Genomic DNA, 19749 nt, shown 5'->3' with positions numbered 1-19749 from the left:
TCTTAAATCTTGACGGCTTGGAGAGAAAAATCGCTGATTAGTGTAAGGTTGGGGAGTGGTTCAGTAAAAGCTGTTCTTAGTTCCAGCTTTGTGTGTTCCGGCTGTGCAGCCTTCAGCAAGTCATTTCCGTTCTCTGAGCCTCTCTTTACAGTGATGATCCATTTCTCGGCTCATGGTCCTTCAGGGCCCCTCACTGCCTACCATGGTCGTTTCTCCCTCTTTTTCAATTGCTTTTTACACTTTTATTCCAGTGGAAATCTTACACGAAAACACTATGTATAAAAAACGGATTTGGATGTGGTGGATATCGGGGTAAAGGATGCAGCTGAAGGCTTCCTGTTCTTTCCCCTTCACCCCTACATCATCTCCCCTTCATCACTGCCGGCCCTGCCGCCCCCAGCCCCCCGGGGCACCACTGGGGAAACCCCTGCTCTGTACAGATACTTAGTGAATGGAATAAACCTGAGCCTTCTCACTCCCACCTCAAGATCCATCCATCTCAGCACAGCCTAAAGGAAACACAGATCCTTCTGCCGCAAGCCTTGGGAAGTAACGTGGCTATACTGAAGTCCCCTTTAGGAAATGGAGGCGAGAGTTCCACAGCACATGAAGCGGCAAAACTTCCCCAAAGTCCTCATCGCAGCAGATGCCTCTCCTATATCCTTCTTACTCCTCTTTAAATCTCCTCCAGAGACTTGCCTTCCCACCCTCGGGCTGGGTTTTCCTGTCTGTATCTCAGCCCATCTTCCCCTTGGTATCTTTGGCCCTTTCATTATTTTGCAAAGCTGTCTTCAGAGTTCCAGGCTTCCTTCCCACCCAGTATGCCAGGTCACCTCACAGGCAGAGGCACAGGCACAGAACCGAGCGACTAATAGGTGGCGGGGGAGATCGTAGGTACTTAGGTTTGAATTTTTCCTTTATTGTAAGGATTACCACAGTCAAATCTCCCTACTGTCTCCACCATTCCCTTCTCCCTGACTTTACTGTCCCCTGCCGCAGAGCCCATGCTCCAGCCGAATTAGATGTAGTATTGTTTTCCTAACTAGCTCCCGATTTTCCACCCTGTGATGCCTTTACTCATCCTGCACCTCGGCCAGGAGTGCTCGCCTCCCCGTTTCTGTGCTCCACAATTCTACCTGTCTCTCAAGGACAGCTCACATCCCATCTTTTTTCTTGAAGCATCTCACTTCCTGACAAAATGTCATCATTTCTGCTTCTGTCATCTGTCTACATCATACTTGCATTTACTTCATGTCACTTACTATTTTCTTTCCTGTTTTTTGAGCTAATTTATAGTAGCTTTAGGAGCTTCAAGAGCAGGGAGCATATAGTATTAACCTTGATGTTCCTTGCAAACTCTTAGCTCACTGTCTTGCAGAGAGCCACGCCAAGACTTTCAAAAGAGCAAATGCATCCAGTAATTAGCAAAGCCCTCCACTAAAATAATCACACTCCTGAATCACTATTTTAAAAAGCAAATTTAAAAAGGAAAAATGTTTTCTGAGTTTCAGAATGTATTTCCCACATCAAGCCAACCTAAGTTCTCAGTGATTTAAATATTTCAAGTTAGAACCATCATGCATCTATTCCAGTTTTGTTTTGTCAGCTTAGCCCCCAAAGGATATGCAATAGAGAGGCAAAGATTTTCAAATGTTGTTTTGAAAAATAAAAAATGTTTTTTTAAAGAGAAATTGAAGATGGAGCCCCAAGATATAGAATAAAAGCAGAACTATTCCAAGCGAGCAGTGTTTCACAGATCAGACATTCTCTTGGTTTCTTCCCCAACCCTGCTTCCTTTGGCATTCCAAAAATATGTCTGTAGAACTTCAGGGTTGCTGGGGACACAGTTTGAAAACCTCCACTCTAGCAGCTCAGTATGTTAAATACCAACCCTGCATCATCATGAAAGTATTGATCTTTCCTGCCCAGCTTCAATAATTATCCACGGTATCAGGGCCTTTCTAAATTTCTAACAGTTGGCTTGATCATGTTAAATAATTTTCCTCAGTATAGGATAGAAATTAAAAAGTCACCATCACCAACACCATTCATGTAAATGACACCTTTTAAAAGAATTATTTTTATCTTACAGATGAAAATAAGAACTTAGGAGTTTACATGATGATAAGTCTTCAGCTTCCAAAGAACTTACAAAGTGCTTTGTGACTGAAGCAGAATATGCTCATCAGTGAATTCTGCCATGTAACCATGGGAGTAAAATAATGTTTGGAGAGCATAGAAACTTGTTTGCCTTTTCTGTCAGAGTTGTTATAAATTTGACTTAGCTGAAGGAAGAAAATAATTTTTAACCACTAGGTTAAGTAGGGACATTAACACACTTGAAAATATATTAATTTTTGAAATATTTCCTGTCAACAAAATATTATATAATTGTTTTGATAAGATACAAAAAGAGATGTTTACTTTAAACTGAGATATAATTGGAATCATTTTCCACTTCCTAGATTCACACTGAATGTCAGAGGGTGATACTACCAAGAATGTCAGGAAAGCTGAAAATGGATAATGGTCTATGAATGATAAGCAATTTGTAGATAATAGGGGCCTTTTTTTTTTCTGCAAGGAAGACTTTCAGTGTAAAGCATTGCCTCCTTACTGCAGCATTAATCATTACAAACAGATATCATTGGAAATGCTCCTAGGAAAGTGTTCAGCACATGGCTGGCACTCAGCAAGTGACAGCTGCTTAGTATTATTGGTATGTAGAAGCAAGAATCTCCAAACAAAAAATAGGTTACTTAGAGTCACTGAAAAAAAATATTACCATTACTGAATGGGAAATAAATATAAGTAAATGATTTTGTGGACCCTTCTTTGATAAACTTTTAAACATAAACATAAATTGCTTGCCTCTTGTAGAAAATGAGAAAACCAATTTCCAGAGATAAAAACTGAACAGATCATATGTGTTTCCAAATATGTTGCCCTTTGTAGAAGGCCTTTTATAATTAGAGAGGCAATTCATCATACACAGTATCATTCTCCTTAATTACCCAGAGAAAATCTTGCATACTAGAAATGAAACTCAGATTTTGAGAATTTAAAAAGCTACTATTCTAAGAAGTCTTATTCAAAATACTGTAATAAGCATGTAGCACCATGCTGTCTATGCACATAGTGGCAAAAGTGTAAAATATTTATTGGATTCAAATATTTAATGGTAATATCAGTTATTTTGAGGGGCTAAGAAAAAAGACATGTATGTTTATTTTAAAATATGATTATTTCCTTTCAAAAGGAAGGTATAGAGATTATATATTCTCAGAGGTAAAGTGTAGATTTCCTTCCAAAATGACTAACAAAATAATATAGATCTTTTTGAAAGACCGTACTGTGTCTGAGATGCGGACCACCAATTAGTTAGATCATGGTTTTAATTTTGGTTTCCCCCTGGGACTTAGGTGAGTACAAGTGCAAAGGCAGAATTGAATATGGGCACAGGGACAGCAGGCTGCTGACTTGACAGAGGGACTGTGGAAAGAGCAAAGTCTGGACAGGTTAAAGGGCAGTCATGCTCTGGGACTGTGGAAGAGGAGAGAGGCAGTAAAGAAGGAATAGTGTAAGGAATAATAGCAGCATTAATAGCATAGAATTTGTTGTGGGGGTTTAAAGTATCTAAAGTTCAATTTTATAGCAAGGTAGTATATGTAACATTGCTTAAAATTAGCTATTGGCCCATGATAATTTTGGTTGTACTGACTTTTAACTACATGTAAGAGCTACATATCTACTTTATTTTGGTGGGCAGACTTCCTTGTGTTATAGCATATGTGCTACAAATAACATGTATAAGCATGCATGCACATCATGTATGCACATGTCCTGTGTGTGTTTATAAGGGAAATCTACTCATATGTCATTTTTACCTGAAGCTGGACCTAATATTTAGTGAAAATTGCCAGTCGGATTCGTTGATAGCTATTCCAGTATTAACACTTTGGAAGCTATTAGAAGTATAAGATTTAGGTTGCCTCTAACTTGGACAATTTCTTGAAAACATTTGTGAAATAAACAAGTTTTAAGATCATTAATGTCTCTAAAATAAAGAGAAAGGGAGTGAAACTAGTCTCTAACTAAAGGTTTATAATGATAGCAAAGTAGTACCCTAGGTTTTCAAACTTGGGCAGTACACTGTTGATGAATGAGAAAGGTTTGGTCTGTGGCTTAGTTCATTTCTTTTGCTATATGCATATGAGTATGCACATACATACCCAGGTGCACGCATGCATGCACACACACACACACACACACACACACACAGTAACTGCATCCCAACACCCCAACCTCACAAGGTGATATCTCCCAAAAGACGCAAGATCTAAATCTTCAATAGGTCATTGCCTTCTTTTACCACTGTGAAGTGGCTTCCTAAGTCAAGAGCAATATTTTGCAGAATGCCATTGTGTAATACCACAGTGGCTTTTTAAGACATCCAGTAACGTAACAAAACACTGTTGCTGGCAGAAGCAAGGAAAAGGAAATCTAAATCTAAAATAATCTAGATTAAGTACATATTCCAGGTGAAATAAAACTCTGCCCTCTCCATAAAGAAGCATCCCTGGGTCCTCCCAAAGGACATGGTTACTGGGTGGGATGCACCTGTGCTGGTCCTCATCTCCAACCTCTACGAGGTCACCTTGTCCCAGGGCCACGTCTGTGAAAGTCTTTGCTCCACATACACTTGTTTACTGGGTTGTCTCATCTAGTCCCTTGGATTCATTACCATCTGTATTCTAGCAATTCTCAAAATGCCTTTCTGAACCCTCAATGTCTTTCCTGAACTTCAGACATTATGCCTATGTCCATTTGGATGTCTTAAAGCTATCTGAACTTGGACTGTTCAGAACTCTGATTCCAGCCTCCAACCCCACCCCACCCCACCCCACCCCACTCACTTTCCCGAAAGGCCCCCTTGCAGATTTCCCCATTTCTGTTATTGGTAGCTCCATCTTTCAAAGTCACTCAGGCTAAAATCTTGTGGTTTTCTGTGACACCTCTCATTGTTTTTTCTATTTATTGCTGGTTGGGCTTTGATCAGCAAATTTTGTCACCTCTGCCTTCAAAATAGATGCACTCCACTGCAACCTTTCATCATCTCTCACCAAGATTATTGCAAATACTATTCAACTGGCATCCTTGCTTCAATCCCTGTCTTCTTACAGTCTATTCTCCACTCAGAAACAAGAGTGATGCCTTTAAAACTGAATGAGATCATGAGCTGCCTCTGTTCAGGGATCTTATCTACTCAGAGTAAAAGGCACAATCCTTACCATGGCCTACAAGGCCTAGATGATCTGGCACCCCACCCCTTGTCCATCCCCCAACTCCAGGCTCTTTCTGATCTCCTATACCCTCACCACCCCAGACACTCTGCTTTTTACCCATGGGCCTCCTTGCTGACCCTCAAACATGCCATCCACTCTCCCGACTCTGGGCTTCTGCATCTGATGCTCCCTTTGCTCGGAACATGCTCATCCTGGATATCTGCCTGGCTCGAGCGCTCATTTCTTTAGGTCTCTGTTCAAACGCCACCTCCACAAAGAGGCTTCTCCTGACTGCTCTGTATGAAATAGCACCCCCTTTTCTAGCACTCCCTTATCCTACTTAATTATCCATGGTATTTTTCATATTTATTTATTTGTCTCCTTTGGTAAAATGGAAATTCCACGAGTATAGGATTTTTGTCTATGTTGGTCACTGCTATATCTCCAGCCTCCTAGAAGACTGACTGGCATGTGGTTTACACTCAATAAATACTTTTTGAATGGCTTAAAGCTCAATTTACCCCAGCATTTCTATCTATCTCCATGAGTCTTTGAATTCTAAGCCATCTCTGGCTTCTCAACTTTAGTGAGCATGAGCTGCTATTGAATCTAGCTTTGTGTTAACTAAACAAGCAAACTATTAGAACCAAACATGTCTGCTCAAGCTGGTCTGTTAAATTCATAATTTCTGGTAAATATGCTTATATGAATAAATTCAGTCGTATCTAAAATTGTTTCTTCTTCCTTGGTCAAGCAACTTCAATCTGTCTCTATGTGTCTTCCCCAGCCTTCTGCTAATATAAATAAGCAAAAGTTTCTCCTCCAGTTTGACTGTATAATTGATACCAGGGCTTGCCCTGATTACAGATCTGTAGATGCTGGGGAGTAGGATGAAGGAGTCTAAAGGAGAATTAGGAGTGGTCCCTCAGGAATGAAAGCAGCAGTGTCTTCCAGCAAGAGAAGAGCCCTTTCAAACACTGGAGAGGAACAACTTCAAGGAGCAAGGAAGGTTCCATTTGGAAATTCAGGGTACTTGGAGTTTTCCAAGTACTCCCATTTCTCCTCATTTCCTCTTTCCAATCAGTAAACAAAGGAGACCTGGCAAGGCTATGATTTAGTAGACGTAGCAATTTGGCAACACACAGAATGAAATGAGTTTGGAACCAGCCACTTCGGCTCCCTGGGGAGAGGGAGGAGATTGAAATTGAAGGTGGTTTGCAAAGGGATCTTTAGTTTAATCTATAATTTTTTTAAAAAATTAAAATATTGATGGATTTTATATTAAAATTAATTTCAAAATTACAATATAGTGCAAGTAGTATGAAAAATACTGCTTTTTTCTTTAGGAACTCAGGTGGAACAATCACTGTTCAGCCTGATACAGCCATCTGCCCCTGTGTATTGCATGCTGTAGGAACTTAACTCTTGTTTATATCAATTAGCCTACAGTAAAATTGGTTTTGCTGTGCAGTACATCGTTTCACTTAAAGTTGCAATTTCTAAGAACCTATTGACAATGTTAAGTGAGGACTTACTGTATTTGATCCTGTCTTGCTGTAGTCTCATCTGGCGTCAATCACATCTCAGCTGTGTTCACAATCATTCAAATCCTAGATTTGGTATCCACTCCTTTCCCAGTTATACCTCTGGCTTCTTTAGACTATAGCTCTTCCTCTAGGCAACATATTATAAACTACTTGGAGTAACAATACTCCTGTCTCAGATCTCCTTTACTCCTATTCAAACAGATTGATTTCAGGGGAGAACCTAGACAATTATTGAATAATGTAATGTATAATAAGGAATATACAGAATGTATAGGATCAAAGAAGAGAGGTGCCAAACATCACCTCATATCATCAGGGAAGTCTGCCTAGAAGAGATAACAGCAGGAGGGAGTGGGGAGGAATATATTAAATACATATGTATGTTCTAGGTGCTTTACATATGTTATCTCATTTAATCCTCTTAATAACTCCATCAGGCAGATTCTGTTATTGTCCCTATTTTATTATTGAAGGAACCAAAGAGCATTAAGATTGAATGACTTGCCTATGATCATACAGCTTGCAAAGAGTGGAACTGAAATTCAACTAGGAAGTCTGGCTCCTGAGTCCCTGCTCTTAATCATGGGTGATAAAATAAGACCCAGTAGGAGTCAAGGATGGCATCTATCGGGACCAAGGGGACAGTATTTGCAAAGTAGTGAAGCCATGAGAAAACATGGTTGGTTTGAGCATAACCATGCATTTGGAATGGCAAGAGTGTAAGTAATGGAAGAAATCAGTTTGTGGACAAGTGGGTTATTTGATGGATTTTATCTTACAGGAAATAGGAGTAGTTGAAAGTCTTAAGCAGGACAATAAAATGATCAAAATTATATTTTTGAATGATCTTTCTGCAAGTGATATGAAAGACGGACAGGAATAAGCTACTATTAGGAAGCATTTGCATTATCCTAAGGAGATGATGAGGGTTAACCAGAGCAGCAACAATGATGATGGAAAAAGAGGAAATGGAGTTGAATGCCACAAAATGAAACCGAAACTTTTGTATTTTAGATGTTTCAACAGTATTGAGGGAAATAAGACCATAGCATTCCTATATTTGCTTCTATCTTCCGGTTAATGAAACAGTATTCGTTAAAGTCTTCAAAGAGTCAAGGATATTGTCTAGATTAAGTAAACACATAAATATCTTACAGATAACTTTTCAGATAAGAGTAAATACATAAATATCTTACAAACAATAATATTTAATGTTTCCACATTGAAAAATAAAAAGATATGAAGACTAAATATTTTATTTTACAAAGTTTTAAAAAGACATGAAACAAACCTAATTATACGTAAAAGAAAACCATTTTAAACAAGAGCTTATTGTGATGATATTACCTATCACTTTTACCTTGAAAACCTTTTCTTGGGTAGCTATTCAAAAATAAGGACCAGCAAATTTTATTGCTCAGATACTTCTTATGTTTTGTATATTTAAGCTTATTATTTATTGGACAGATGTGTCATTAATCCATTTGGAATATTACTACTTACAAGTAAAATTTGATTTTTTTTCACAATTATAGGTAAATCAGCTCCACCTGGAATTTCTAAAGATCCAGTTTCAGTAAATATTTTCAAAGAATGATATTTAGAAATAAAGTCCTAATTAACATAACAAATATTAGCCATCAAATGGAACCAAGATAAGACTCTAAACATTGTTTGTAAATAGTCAATCCACATTTATTAATATTAGCATGTATTAGTGAATAGTTATGTTAAAGGCAAAAGACTCTCTCAGATACAATCTATTTCCATGAACATGTTAAAGATTGTATCAAAGTCTAGAATATAATGAGTGACATGAAATAATCCTGAAAAGCAATTTCTATGTTACAGAATTCATTAGAAAAGTGACATAACAGTATAATGGAAAATAAAATTTTGATCCTTTGAATAAGGAAAGGGTCCATCCCTATCTGGAAAGACAGAACAACGAGCTTTTGAATATTTACATGGATTAATGAATTATTTGCCAAATTCTCCTGAAATGATACCTAGTTCCCATTAAATCAATGTGCACTCTGTATATGAGCATATATTTTTTAGAATTTTATCTTGTGATAAGTCCATTTTTGATCACAGAATTTACTTATACATATATTAATAATTATATAGAGTAAATGAAAATGCCCTTATCAGAAACAAATACATTGTATAATACCAAAATTTTTTGTCTTTTTTAAAAAGCAAAAAAAAAAAAAAAAAAGAGAAAATCAGTTACATCATTTACATTTGGTATCCCACTTAGTAGATACAGTCTTTGAAACCTATAATATTTTACATTTTGGTCATTTAATTCTATTTCCATTTCTCTTTAACATTTTTTAATAGTATTCATAATAACTTAATTTTCATGTTTACCTGAAAACCTGTGTGCTATATATTTTTAAAGGAATATCTTGCTTCTTTTTGATTAAAACTTTCTATTAGGGATTAATATTTGAAAAATTAATTTGTTATCTGAAGCAACTGTCCTCCTTAATCATTTTCAAATAATGAGTAAAGATGCATCTTTGTAAGTATATTTTAAAGCTGGTTAGTGTATTAGAAACAGATACCAGAAATTAAAGACCAGATTTATTGCTATGACTCACATACAGTATAGTGAGTTACTTCAAATTTTACTCTAGAGTTTTTTTAAACATGCAGAATACAGCTGTTCTCTCAGAAATGATACATTTTTATAATAATGAAATTAAACATTTTTATCATTTTTAATATACTTAGCATACCAGAATTAATGAATTATAAAAGCTCCAGATACTTTGGTTAGAAAAATAAATACCTATCTTTCATTTCTGATAGTAAAATAGTCAATCCACCAGTTAGGGTTGCAACATATAATATTTTAACTATTCTGTATGTTTCAAAATTCATGTTTTTAATAAATACATTTATCTGTCCTAGAAAACTTAGCTTTCTATGAAGTAAACCACGTAATGATATTATTGCTTTGGATATAAAAGTGGCCTTCAGAGTATTAGAGCCTATAAATAAATGAATTCCCCACCCACACCTGCCCCCACAAAAGAAAGCCTACCAGTAGTCTAGCACAGTAGTGAACAATTTTACATTAACAACTGTTGTTCATACAAGCAGAGGAAGATAATTTTCATGTTAAAGCAGTTTTCAACAATCAAACATCTGAATTATAAACACTGGATTACCTTTAAACCACGGTCTTTAAGGTTACACTATTTCCTAAATGCTTTTGGGGTTGACATTAAGCTACCACATTTTAAAATATTTCAAATGACAAATACTTTACATTTCATGAATAATATATAAACAGCTTTAATTCTGTATATTATCTCCCTTAATCTGGGAATGAAAATGCTATTATAGGGTCTTCCTGACCCAGAGTAAATGCCATAAATTGAGTCAGTTTATCTCAGATAGAAGATTATCCAAATAATTGTAGTTTGAAAAGATGTGCTTAAGTCACAGCCAAAGTTCAGATTATTTGTGTAGAACCTAGCCTGCTGAATAAACTCTATTTTTAATTGTAGCCAGCAATACAAGTAATAGAAAAGTTTTCAATTACTAGAAATGAAAAGAATTATAAATCTAATGTATAATTCTCAACATTCCCAATTGCTTGCAAGTTTTCATTGGATAACAGCATAATGGCAAAAAAGGACTCCTTTAAAATGTATTGTTTTTCAGCTTTATTTCAAATGTTTTGTAGCATAAGAAGCTACTACTCAGAGGGAAATTTTTAGCCATGGAAAAAGAATACAAAACAAGGCATATTCTAAACTGGTTATTAAAGAATTGATTGCCCTGTTAGGTAATGAATACCTGGAGGCATGAGCGCTAGCAATTTATGGCTTAAAGTGCTTGGGTCTAATCATCATTTTGGCCTCTTTGAAGGAGGACTTATAGCCACCAGGGTGTGCCTCACTGATACCAGGCCAGGTGCCCCAGAAAATCCCATTGCGGACACCTCTATATTTTTGGTGATAATATTTGCCATTTAAATTTGCAGAAAGACATGCATCAAACCACCAGCCTGAACTGTAGTAGAGCCCACAGTTCCCAGAAGGATAGCGATCATTGTCTTTATCTGGGGTGGTGAAAAACTTGAGATCATGGTTGTAATGTTTATTGAAACGTAAGGCATCTCCAGCTGTGCCGTTGTAGTTACCAACGTGTAAACGGTATTTCAGAAACTCGTTAGCCACATAAAACTGATCATACAAGGCGTATAGTTTAACACCATTAAAGTCTTCAAGATCTATTCTCAGAATCATTTCCTTACTCTTGGTCAGAAGATGAATTTTATCGTTCCCCAGCCAAAATTCTCTTCTGAGGTTTCCGAAGCCTGCTTTGTAGTCTCGCCATGTTCTGGTGAAGTTGGTGCTGCCGTCCAGACGCGCCTGCAGCACAGTCCAGCCTCCCCCCATGGTCTCCATGTCGCAGTAAACCTCAAAGCTACTGTTTTTGGGATCAGGCGTTACTCTGTAGGTCTCACTGCTCCTTTTGCCTATTGCGTAGTAGTCAGAACAATCTTTATATATTAGATGTTGAACTGAAGGGGGAAGAAAAGGAAGGCATTGGATTTTGTTAATAAAAACTACACATCCGAAGAATTCTTTACATGTACAATAGCAGCTTGGTAATTCAATGAATGGCAATAATGAAAGTTTCCTCTGCTAAATTTGCTTGAATCTGTTCAGCAAATGCTTGTGAAGGCCTCAGAACAAGAATCTGACATTATAAAGCAGAAAGGGCCCTCTAATATACTCTTGGTTGGTACTAATAGTGACAACATCAACAACAAACAACAATAAGAAAAAAATAAGTAAAAGTAATAGTTTTAGTAAGTTAGTATATTTAGTGAGGGTTACACTCTACCAAAGATTGGATAACATTTCACACTTAATATGCACATCAGCCTTATGATGTAAGTATTCTTACTAATCTGCAGGTGAGAATATTTAGGCTTAAAGAGGATCAGTGGCTTGCCCAAGTTCACATAAGCATTGAGTGGCAGAGCCAGGACATGCACTCAGATCTGGTTGGCAGCAAAGCTTATTTTCATAAACATTGTATTCCTTGGTCCTAAAATTCAGATGATACCAACTCTCCTAGAATTGCATTCTATGCATACAGAGGAAGCACAGAATTATATTTCCTTTCACCTAAAGGGGCTGGTAGTCTCTGCTGTCAGAAAGTTGGATAGGATATGTTCCAAATGATGCATTAAAATTCTAATGTGCAGCATTGATCATAAATTCACATTTACTTGACAACTATATAAAGAAGCTCAAGTGAAATCTTTCTCCAATAATATATCAATATTCTTGTTCTGAATTTAATTATCCAGGAAAGTAGCCATTATTTCACGTGTTTGGTTTCTAGGAAAGAAATGACAGGTGACTATGTTCAGGATAAATGTAATAATCAGTTAACAGAGTTCTGTAGGAATCAAGGCAGGTATTTACTGCCAGATAATTTTTATAGAAATTTGTGACAGATAAGGTAATTTTAATATAAGAAAACCATAAGTCACAAAAATCTATTCATGTATATTTAGAACTCAGAATATTCAGATATTTCCCCAAAACTTTAAGGAGAAAAATAGAATAATAGTCTTGTTCATATCATCGTAGGTTGTTATGCACCATCAAATCCAATGTGCACCCAGTGATGTCTACTAAAATGTGTATCTCTGATTTGTAATGTGCAGGGTACGTGGAGGTACAGGCTGCCAGGGGTGTTAGCAACAGTGTTCCTTGGAACCAGGACCCACTTTCACTGGCAGATTCCCTGGGGGTGGGGCATGCCTGAGGTACTTGCTCCAGTGAAAGTGATCTCTACATGTCCCTTCCACCTCACACTTATAGTAAGTAGAGGTCTAATGCAGAGATGACTTTCCAAAGTGTAACAAGACCATCTTCAGCAGTCCTAGGAACTCAGATGGAAAGCCATGGTTTGGGGGAACCAATGCCACTGTTAGTTCATGGGCAGAGTAGGTAGTTAGGTCTGTGGTCCTTCACATATATTTATTAAAGTTAATTCAAGTCACTTAGATGGTGAGGATGAGTTCTATTTTTATATCCTTGAAATCTAGCTTAAGGTAAAAGAGATAGAAATAAAAATGTATTCCTCCCCTTAAGTGGCATGCCAAAACTCTCCCCTTAAAACATTTTTCTGCCACTAGTTCTCAAAGCAAAAAGTTTTACACCCACATGAAGCTGATTTTATTCCATCTATACAATCTCTCATTTTTACTAGATATTTGGGATTATGAACTACAGATTACTTTCTAAAATCTTTCAAGGACTACTTGTCCTTTTCTTGCTGCCAACCACAAGAAAAAATGATTTCCAACGAACAAATCTCAACTGCAAACACTGCCTTATCTTTATTGTTTTCAAACACCTCAATGAAGAGATAGATAAGTTAAATGTACTAAAACATTAAGAAAGTCTCTCTCTCTCTCCCCTCCCCCCACTACCCCCACCCCCTCCTTCTGCTTGTGTGTCAGTTTGGCATTAGTGAATAAAATCTTAAAGTTGAAAGTGCTTTTTTATGGTTACAGAACTAATTATGATTTTTATAATTAGGTCACATGTCATTGCTATGGTCACATTGAGAAGATATGTTTTTCCTGTACACCTTGATGAATAAAAGCCTTACTGAATCTGTCAACTAGTTAACTTAGTTTCTCAGGTTAATGTTTATAGATACTGTCTAGCCATATAACATCTATGAACAAATGATAAGAAAACATTATTATACATACCTGGACGTGACTGTATTTGTTCTTGGCTGGGACACTTTGAACATTTGCCATCCAAACTGTTGACAACAAATGTTAGATTTGCCACTTTGCTATCAACATAATTTTCTATGTTGTTCATATTTACAAGATTCAGCTTCTCCAGGCGACCGTGAAGTACGTCGATCTCCTGTTTTGCATTCTTTAGTTCAGAGGACAGCTTGTTAACCTCGCTCTCTAGTTCTCTAACTCTGTTATCGTCAGCCTCTCCCGGGGTTCCCGTGCCGGGTAACAGCAGTCCAGCCCTGCCTGGGTCTCGGTTGTCGTCAGCCTGCAGTTTGCAGTCTTGGCAAGATTTCTTTAGGGTATTTACCATCTCCTTGAGGCTCTGGACTTCTTTGAACACCTCCTCGATCCTGCCGAACTGCTTCGGGAGCTGAATAGTCAGCGGGGGCAGGTTCACCTGATAGGGGCACTCCCCTCCCTCGTCGCATTTCCCCCTGCTTTCTAGTCTCACCGGGCAGGTGTCCTGTGCTCTTTCATCTTTAATTTCCTCTGTTCCATTGTTTGCCACCACCAAAAACCCGTAAGTGGCAAGGACAGCTGAGCTCAGCCAGTACCAGCCAGCTAGCTTCATCTCTGCGGTGCTGCTCGCCCCAGCAGGGAGCGTGCAGGGCTGGAGCCGCTTTAATAGCCGCAGCTGCCTGAGTCAGGCTTTCTGTGTTCCCAGAAAAGGGCGGGAGCGTTTGCATCACAAGTTGCAGAAACGCACAGGAAGAAGAGGTCGTCCTCATCGAATGCACTTTTGCCAAAAAAACCTGTAATTTATTCTCAATCAAAATAATATGCATCAGAATTATTGTAGTCAAGTCGGATGCACATACTCAATAACATTCACGTTCATGATTTATAAAGAACAAGAAAAGTCTTGCATTTCGAAAATAATTTGGTATACGTATGTTTGAAGTAAATCATTTAATTATACTTAGCTCCGTGGAAAAATAGTTCTTAAAGATCATAATTAATGTGCTGATTATCCAAACTGTTTGAAGAACAGAAATGTTACTAAAACAGAAACGGTCCTTTTTCCTTCTTAGAAGGGGGCATTGAGGAACCTGTATTTTCTGCACGTTGGACTTTCAGTTGAAATCTTAAACACTTTTAAAAGTTTCTAAATATAACAAAGTGCAGCTTTCTGAGTCTTGCTATGGACTTTGACTTCATCTATTTGAAAAAGAAGAAAACTAGTAGAGGAAAAAAGTGCTGCTTTCTATTCCTTTGACCATAGCGTAGTATATATAAATATCTAATTGCCTAAAACATATTTAAAAGCATGTCATTGTCTTCCATCAACACCAGCAGCTGCCTCCTTTGCCCGTCACCATTCTGTAATTGTACTGGCATCTCTGAGCTCAGTCTCTGTTCTGAGCTTCTCCTGGCGGCCGTGTCTCCGCCTTCTCTCTCCCATGGCAGGCCGGACAGGCAGGCCTCTTGCTTCTGTCCCCACCTGCTCTCTAGGCCACTTGGTATATCGCCTTGTTCAAAACATGTCAGCACTAGTGACAGTTTCCAAACTTTTCTCCTCAGAGACTGAGGGCAGGAAGGGGGACCAGCTTCAATTAGAGAAACCACCTCCTTTTAATGCATATCACATCTCATGTCAGATGCCTTATTAAAGAAGGATTTTATTGCTTTAAAAATAATTTCAAAATGACTGACATGAATAAAAATCCAAATTCTTTATTGTATTACTTAAAACACTCTGTAATCTATCTCATATTTGTTTCTTTAACCCAATTTCCTGTGACTTTTCTATATACCCCCTTCATTCTAGCCAAACCCTATTTGTGTTCTTGAAGTGTGTAGCAGGCTCACTTCAAGCTCCCATGACTGTATCTAGAATACTCAGGAGACCTGGCTTCCAACCCCGGCTCTACCTCTGATTGTAAATATAGATCATTAACTTTACTGAGCCTTTGTTCTTGCACCTGTAGCAGAGGAATTTATCTATTCTTCCTTCATACAGGAATGACAGTTACAAAAACTTTGAGTGCTTACGGGGAAAAAAATGCATTATATAAATGTGACATTCTTTCCAAACAAATTTGTCAAACAAGTTCTACACACCTTATGACTCATTTTCCTCCATCTTTTTACAGCATTTTAAAAATCATTTGTTTTTCTTCATTCCATTCAATGTATTCAAACCAATTTTAGACAATTTTTAACTCTCCAGCTAAAAATATCTACTTAATTTCCTAATTTCATTTCTCTCTCCTCACCCACTTTCAGGCTGTGATACTCCCCTGTTGTAAAGTGAGAAATGAATGAATGATTAGATAATTTTAGAAAGAGAATGGTGATAATATAGGTTAAAATATTTTATAAAAGGGAAATATATAGGAGTGATGTTTAGTTTCTGATACTTTATTAAATGCTCTAGACTGGTTAGGATATAAATCTTTATGTTCAGTTAGTCAAGTATTTATTAAGGGTCTCCTGTGTGCTCAGCACTATGCTGTAGCATATGTAAGATGCACGCTATGGCTGCTTTCACTCACTCATTCGTTTATTCCTTCATTATATGTTGACTAGGCACCCTCTGCATGTGAGACTCTATTCTAGGCACTTGGGCTATGCTAGCAAACAAACCAGACAAAAGTCCCTTTTTCCTTCATAGAAAAGGGCATTGAGGACCTTATATTTTCTTCATAATGGACTTGCATGTGAAATCCTAAGCGCTTTTAAAAGTTTCTAAACCTAATAGAAGTGCAGCTTTCTGACTTTCTTGCACTTTGGAGTCATTCTTTAAATCAGAGATTTGCTTTCCAAGCACTGCAGCTGATTCCTGAGCTCTGCACACTGCCCTTAGCCAAGGGCCAATGATGGTATAGTTCCACCTAAAAAACTTGGATGTACTTGGGAAACTGGCTCTTCTCCTTTCAGGATCCATAGGAAACTCCCAAAGTAAAGGTAGAGAACTGCTCTATTAACCAGTTTCATTGACACTTAATAAGTCATCCTCTGGGTTTTCAATTTAAAACAATCATTGGCCACTGACCACAAGGCAGATGCTAAGTGATTACCACATGAGAGAGGCTCAAAGTGTGTGCTGTCTCCAAAATTACTACTTGCACTTGCAGATGAGCAAGGAAAGGACTCAGAGCAGTAAATGACTTGCCTGGTCATTTAACAGTTTTTAGTTTTGGTTTCACAGTTTTTAAGAGACAAAGCTGGAATTTGAATCTGGATCTGACTCCAAACTTCATGTCTTTTCTCTTGTAACACGCTGCCACATAGGAGGAAAGATAATATGGGGAAGGTATATTAGAACCATGTGGAGAGCCTGGTACTTACATCAGTGCTTAGATCCATGGGGAGACACTGCAGGTTTTTGAGCAAGGAAAATAGAATCCTTTTTTCCACCCCTGGGACGACTTTTAGGAATGAATCTTTGCTAGAAACCAGTGGGAAATGGTGTTCTAGGTGAGAGGCAGTAGTGTGGCAGGAGGCACCAGGTGAGACGTTAACCAGCGTGGGGGCAGGAGGGGTGGTACAGGGGATGCAGATGTTATTGCAGGGAGTGGTAGAAGTCATAGGATCAGATGAGCCATTAAAAAATGGAAGGAGGGGAGAATGGAAGGAGAACTCTGAGGTATGACTCTGATTGCAGTTCAGTAATGTCATGGTAATGGTGGAGACGGAACAGTAGGTTTGGGAGAGTGTATGTCCATTTTCAGCCCATTGAATTTTAAGTAGTGACAAGCTACCAAATAGAAATAACTAGGAAACAGCTGGGCTTCTGGGTATGAAAATCAGCACAGAATAGATGTGGATGTCAATTTGAAATCACAGGAACCAAAAGGATGGTAAAAGAAATAGGATGAAAACCAGGAGAGGACAGGAGAGCCATGAACACCAGGGGAGGTGATTTCAGGAAGGAAGACGCCATCAGAAAATCAAAACCTGAAGAGCTGACTTCCTTATCCTCGAGTCCTGTGGAATTCCCATCTTCTGAATTTGTCTCCTCCCTCTTGCTGAAAGCCTTTCTGGATTCTTTTATGCTAAGCTGCCCTGACTCCTAGTATTGGCTACTGATTCCTTATGGCAATGTCAGAATCTTCCTTTCTATCCCAAGTCTGCCCTCAGCGCAGCACTGACACATTATATTCACTCATGGATATTTTTTTTTAAATCTAAATAAATTGTTTGATTCCAAAACATGGTGGGATTTTCAAGTAGCAAGATTTGTTTCTATAAGTCATGTATGAAAATTACTTTGATTAGGCTAAATTCACAACAAGTTTGGACTTTTTTTTAAATATAAAGTATAAGAGAGAATCTGCATTGTCTATACCTCAATCAGATTCCTAAAGTAAATTTTTGTTTCCCCTAATATGGTTTGTTTTAAAGAAATCCTTTATATTTCTATTTGTACCAAAGAAAGTAAATAAATTTAACAACAATTGTTATTTGTAGTATTGAGATCTTTTCATTGATATTAAGCTTATTAATTTAACATATTTGTGGTTTCTGATTTGTTAAGTTCAGGAACCTTTGATTGTTCCTTAGGGAGTATGAGCTTTTCTGATAAGAAAATTAAAACATTCACTTTTTAAACTACTTGATTTGAAATGTCAACAGTAAATGATTATTTTAATATTCCCTAGAGGTCTTAGTCCTTATTCATCATAAATTTCATGGGAAGAACTTTAAACAAAATCATGATTTCAGCAACCCAGAGAGAGATCAAGAATTGTCTGATTTTGTTAAAACTAGAATAATAGTTGGTAGGTTCTTTGGTATGTCTTGCAAGTACTTCATTCTGGCAGGATGAAGACATTCAGACTAGAAATCCCTGCACTATGGACCCACCATGAAAGATCTATTATGTGAATCCTTAAGGCTTCTAGACCAACTTAAGTATATAGGGCAGAAACAGCCAAATACACTATTAATGAGACCACAGAACACAGTTATTTGATGTCCTGATGGCCCAAATCTTCAGTGGGGGCATCTAGGGATTCTCAGGTTAGAATTTATAGAACTAGCAACAAAAATAAACAAATGGGATCTGATCAAATTAAAAAGCTTCTGCACAGCCAAAGAAACTATCATTAGAACAAATGGACAACCTACAAAATGGGAGACTGTATTTGCCTTCTACACATCCGATAAAGGTCTGATAACAAGAATCTATATAGAACTTCAGAAAATCAGTAAGAAAAAATCAACCCCATCAATAAATGGGCAAAGGACATGAACAGAAACTTTTCAAAAGAAGACAGACTAATGGCCAGCAAACATATAAAAGAGTGCTAAACATCTCTAATCATTAGGGAAATGCAAATCAAAACTACAATGAGATATCACCTAACTCCAGTGAGAATGGCCCTTATCAAAAAGTCCCAAAACAACAAATGTTTGTGTGGATGTGGAGAGGTTGGAACACTCTTATACTGCTGGTGGGACTGCAAATTAGTACAACCTCTGTGGAAAATAATTTGGAGATAAAGAGCTAAAAATAGAAATACCATTTGATCCAGCAATCCCACTACTAGGCATCTACCCAAAGGACAAAAAGACATTCTCTGTAATAAAGACATCTGCACTCGAATGTTTATAGCAGCACAATTTACAATTGCAAAGATGTGGAAACAACCCAAATGCCCATCAATACATGAGTGGATTAATAAAATGTGGTATATGCATACCATGGAATACTACTCAACTACACAAAACAATGGTGATCTAGCACCTCTTATATTATCCTGGATAGAGATTGAGCCCATCCTGCGAAGTGAGGTATCACAAGGATAGAAAAACATGCACCACATGTACTCGCCATCAAATTGGTAGTAACTGCCCAACACTAAGTTGTTCACATGGTAGTGATACTCACTGGGTGCCAGTCAGGGTGGGATGGGGGAAATAATTCACAACTAATGGAAGCAGAAAGCATTTTTTGTTACCCAATCAATATATAAGCTTATTTTAGGTGTGATTCTGTTTAAAGACATCTTATTGAATATATATTGTTGATTCATTAACACAGAACTCATGGCCAACAGAACTATAATTCAAGCCTGAAGGAAGCTTATCTAACACATGTAATTTCTCCATAAGGCACATCACAGCCCTCTTGAGCTTACCTCGAGACAGCACTTCAGCACTA

At 37.6% G+C, this 19749-nt stretch overlaps 2 protein-coding genes across 2 annotated transcripts in view; one reads left to right on the top strand and one right to left on the bottom strand.

Moving 5' to 3' along the window:
- Positions 1 to 19749, top strand: part of CCDC146 (coiled-coil domain containing 146) — a 149119-nt gene that overhangs the window by 35402 nt on the left and 93968 nt on the right. The window lies entirely within an intron of this gene.
- On the bottom strand, positions 10528 to 14233 carry FGL2 (fibrinogen like 2). The gene is made up of 2 exons (XM_069462093.1): positions 13599 to 14233; positions 10528 to 11378 (listed from the first exon to the last, which is right to left on the bottom strand). Exons 1-2 carry the CDS (start codon positions 14209 to 14211, stop codon positions 10672 to 10674), a joined length of 1320 nt encoding a protein of 439 aa, XP_069318194.1. The 5' UTR covers positions 14212 to 14233; the 3' UTR covers positions 10528 to 10671.

This window comes from Eulemur rufifrons, chromosome 29 (assembly GCF_041146395.1).
Source record: "Eulemur rufifrons isolate Redbay chromosome 29, OSU_ERuf_1, whole genome shotgun sequence".
NCBI lineage: Eukaryota > Metazoa > Chordata > Mammalia > Primates > Lemuridae > Eulemur > Eulemur rufifrons.
Note: the sequence above shows the minus strand (reverse complement) of the source record. Positions and strands in the feature narration are given on the sequence as shown.

What these genes read in the sequence shown, in the direction of transcription:
- FGL2 (XM_069462093.1), bottom strand. Translation starts at nt 14,211, where the DNA reads ATGAAGCTAGCTGGCTGGTACTGGCTGAGCTCAGCTGTCCTTGCCACT. An exon ending in ACAAATACAGTCACGTCCAG is followed by an intron (nt 11,379 to 13,598) that starts GTATGTATAATA and finishes TTCCCCCTTCAG; the next exon opens with TTCAACATCTAATATATAAA.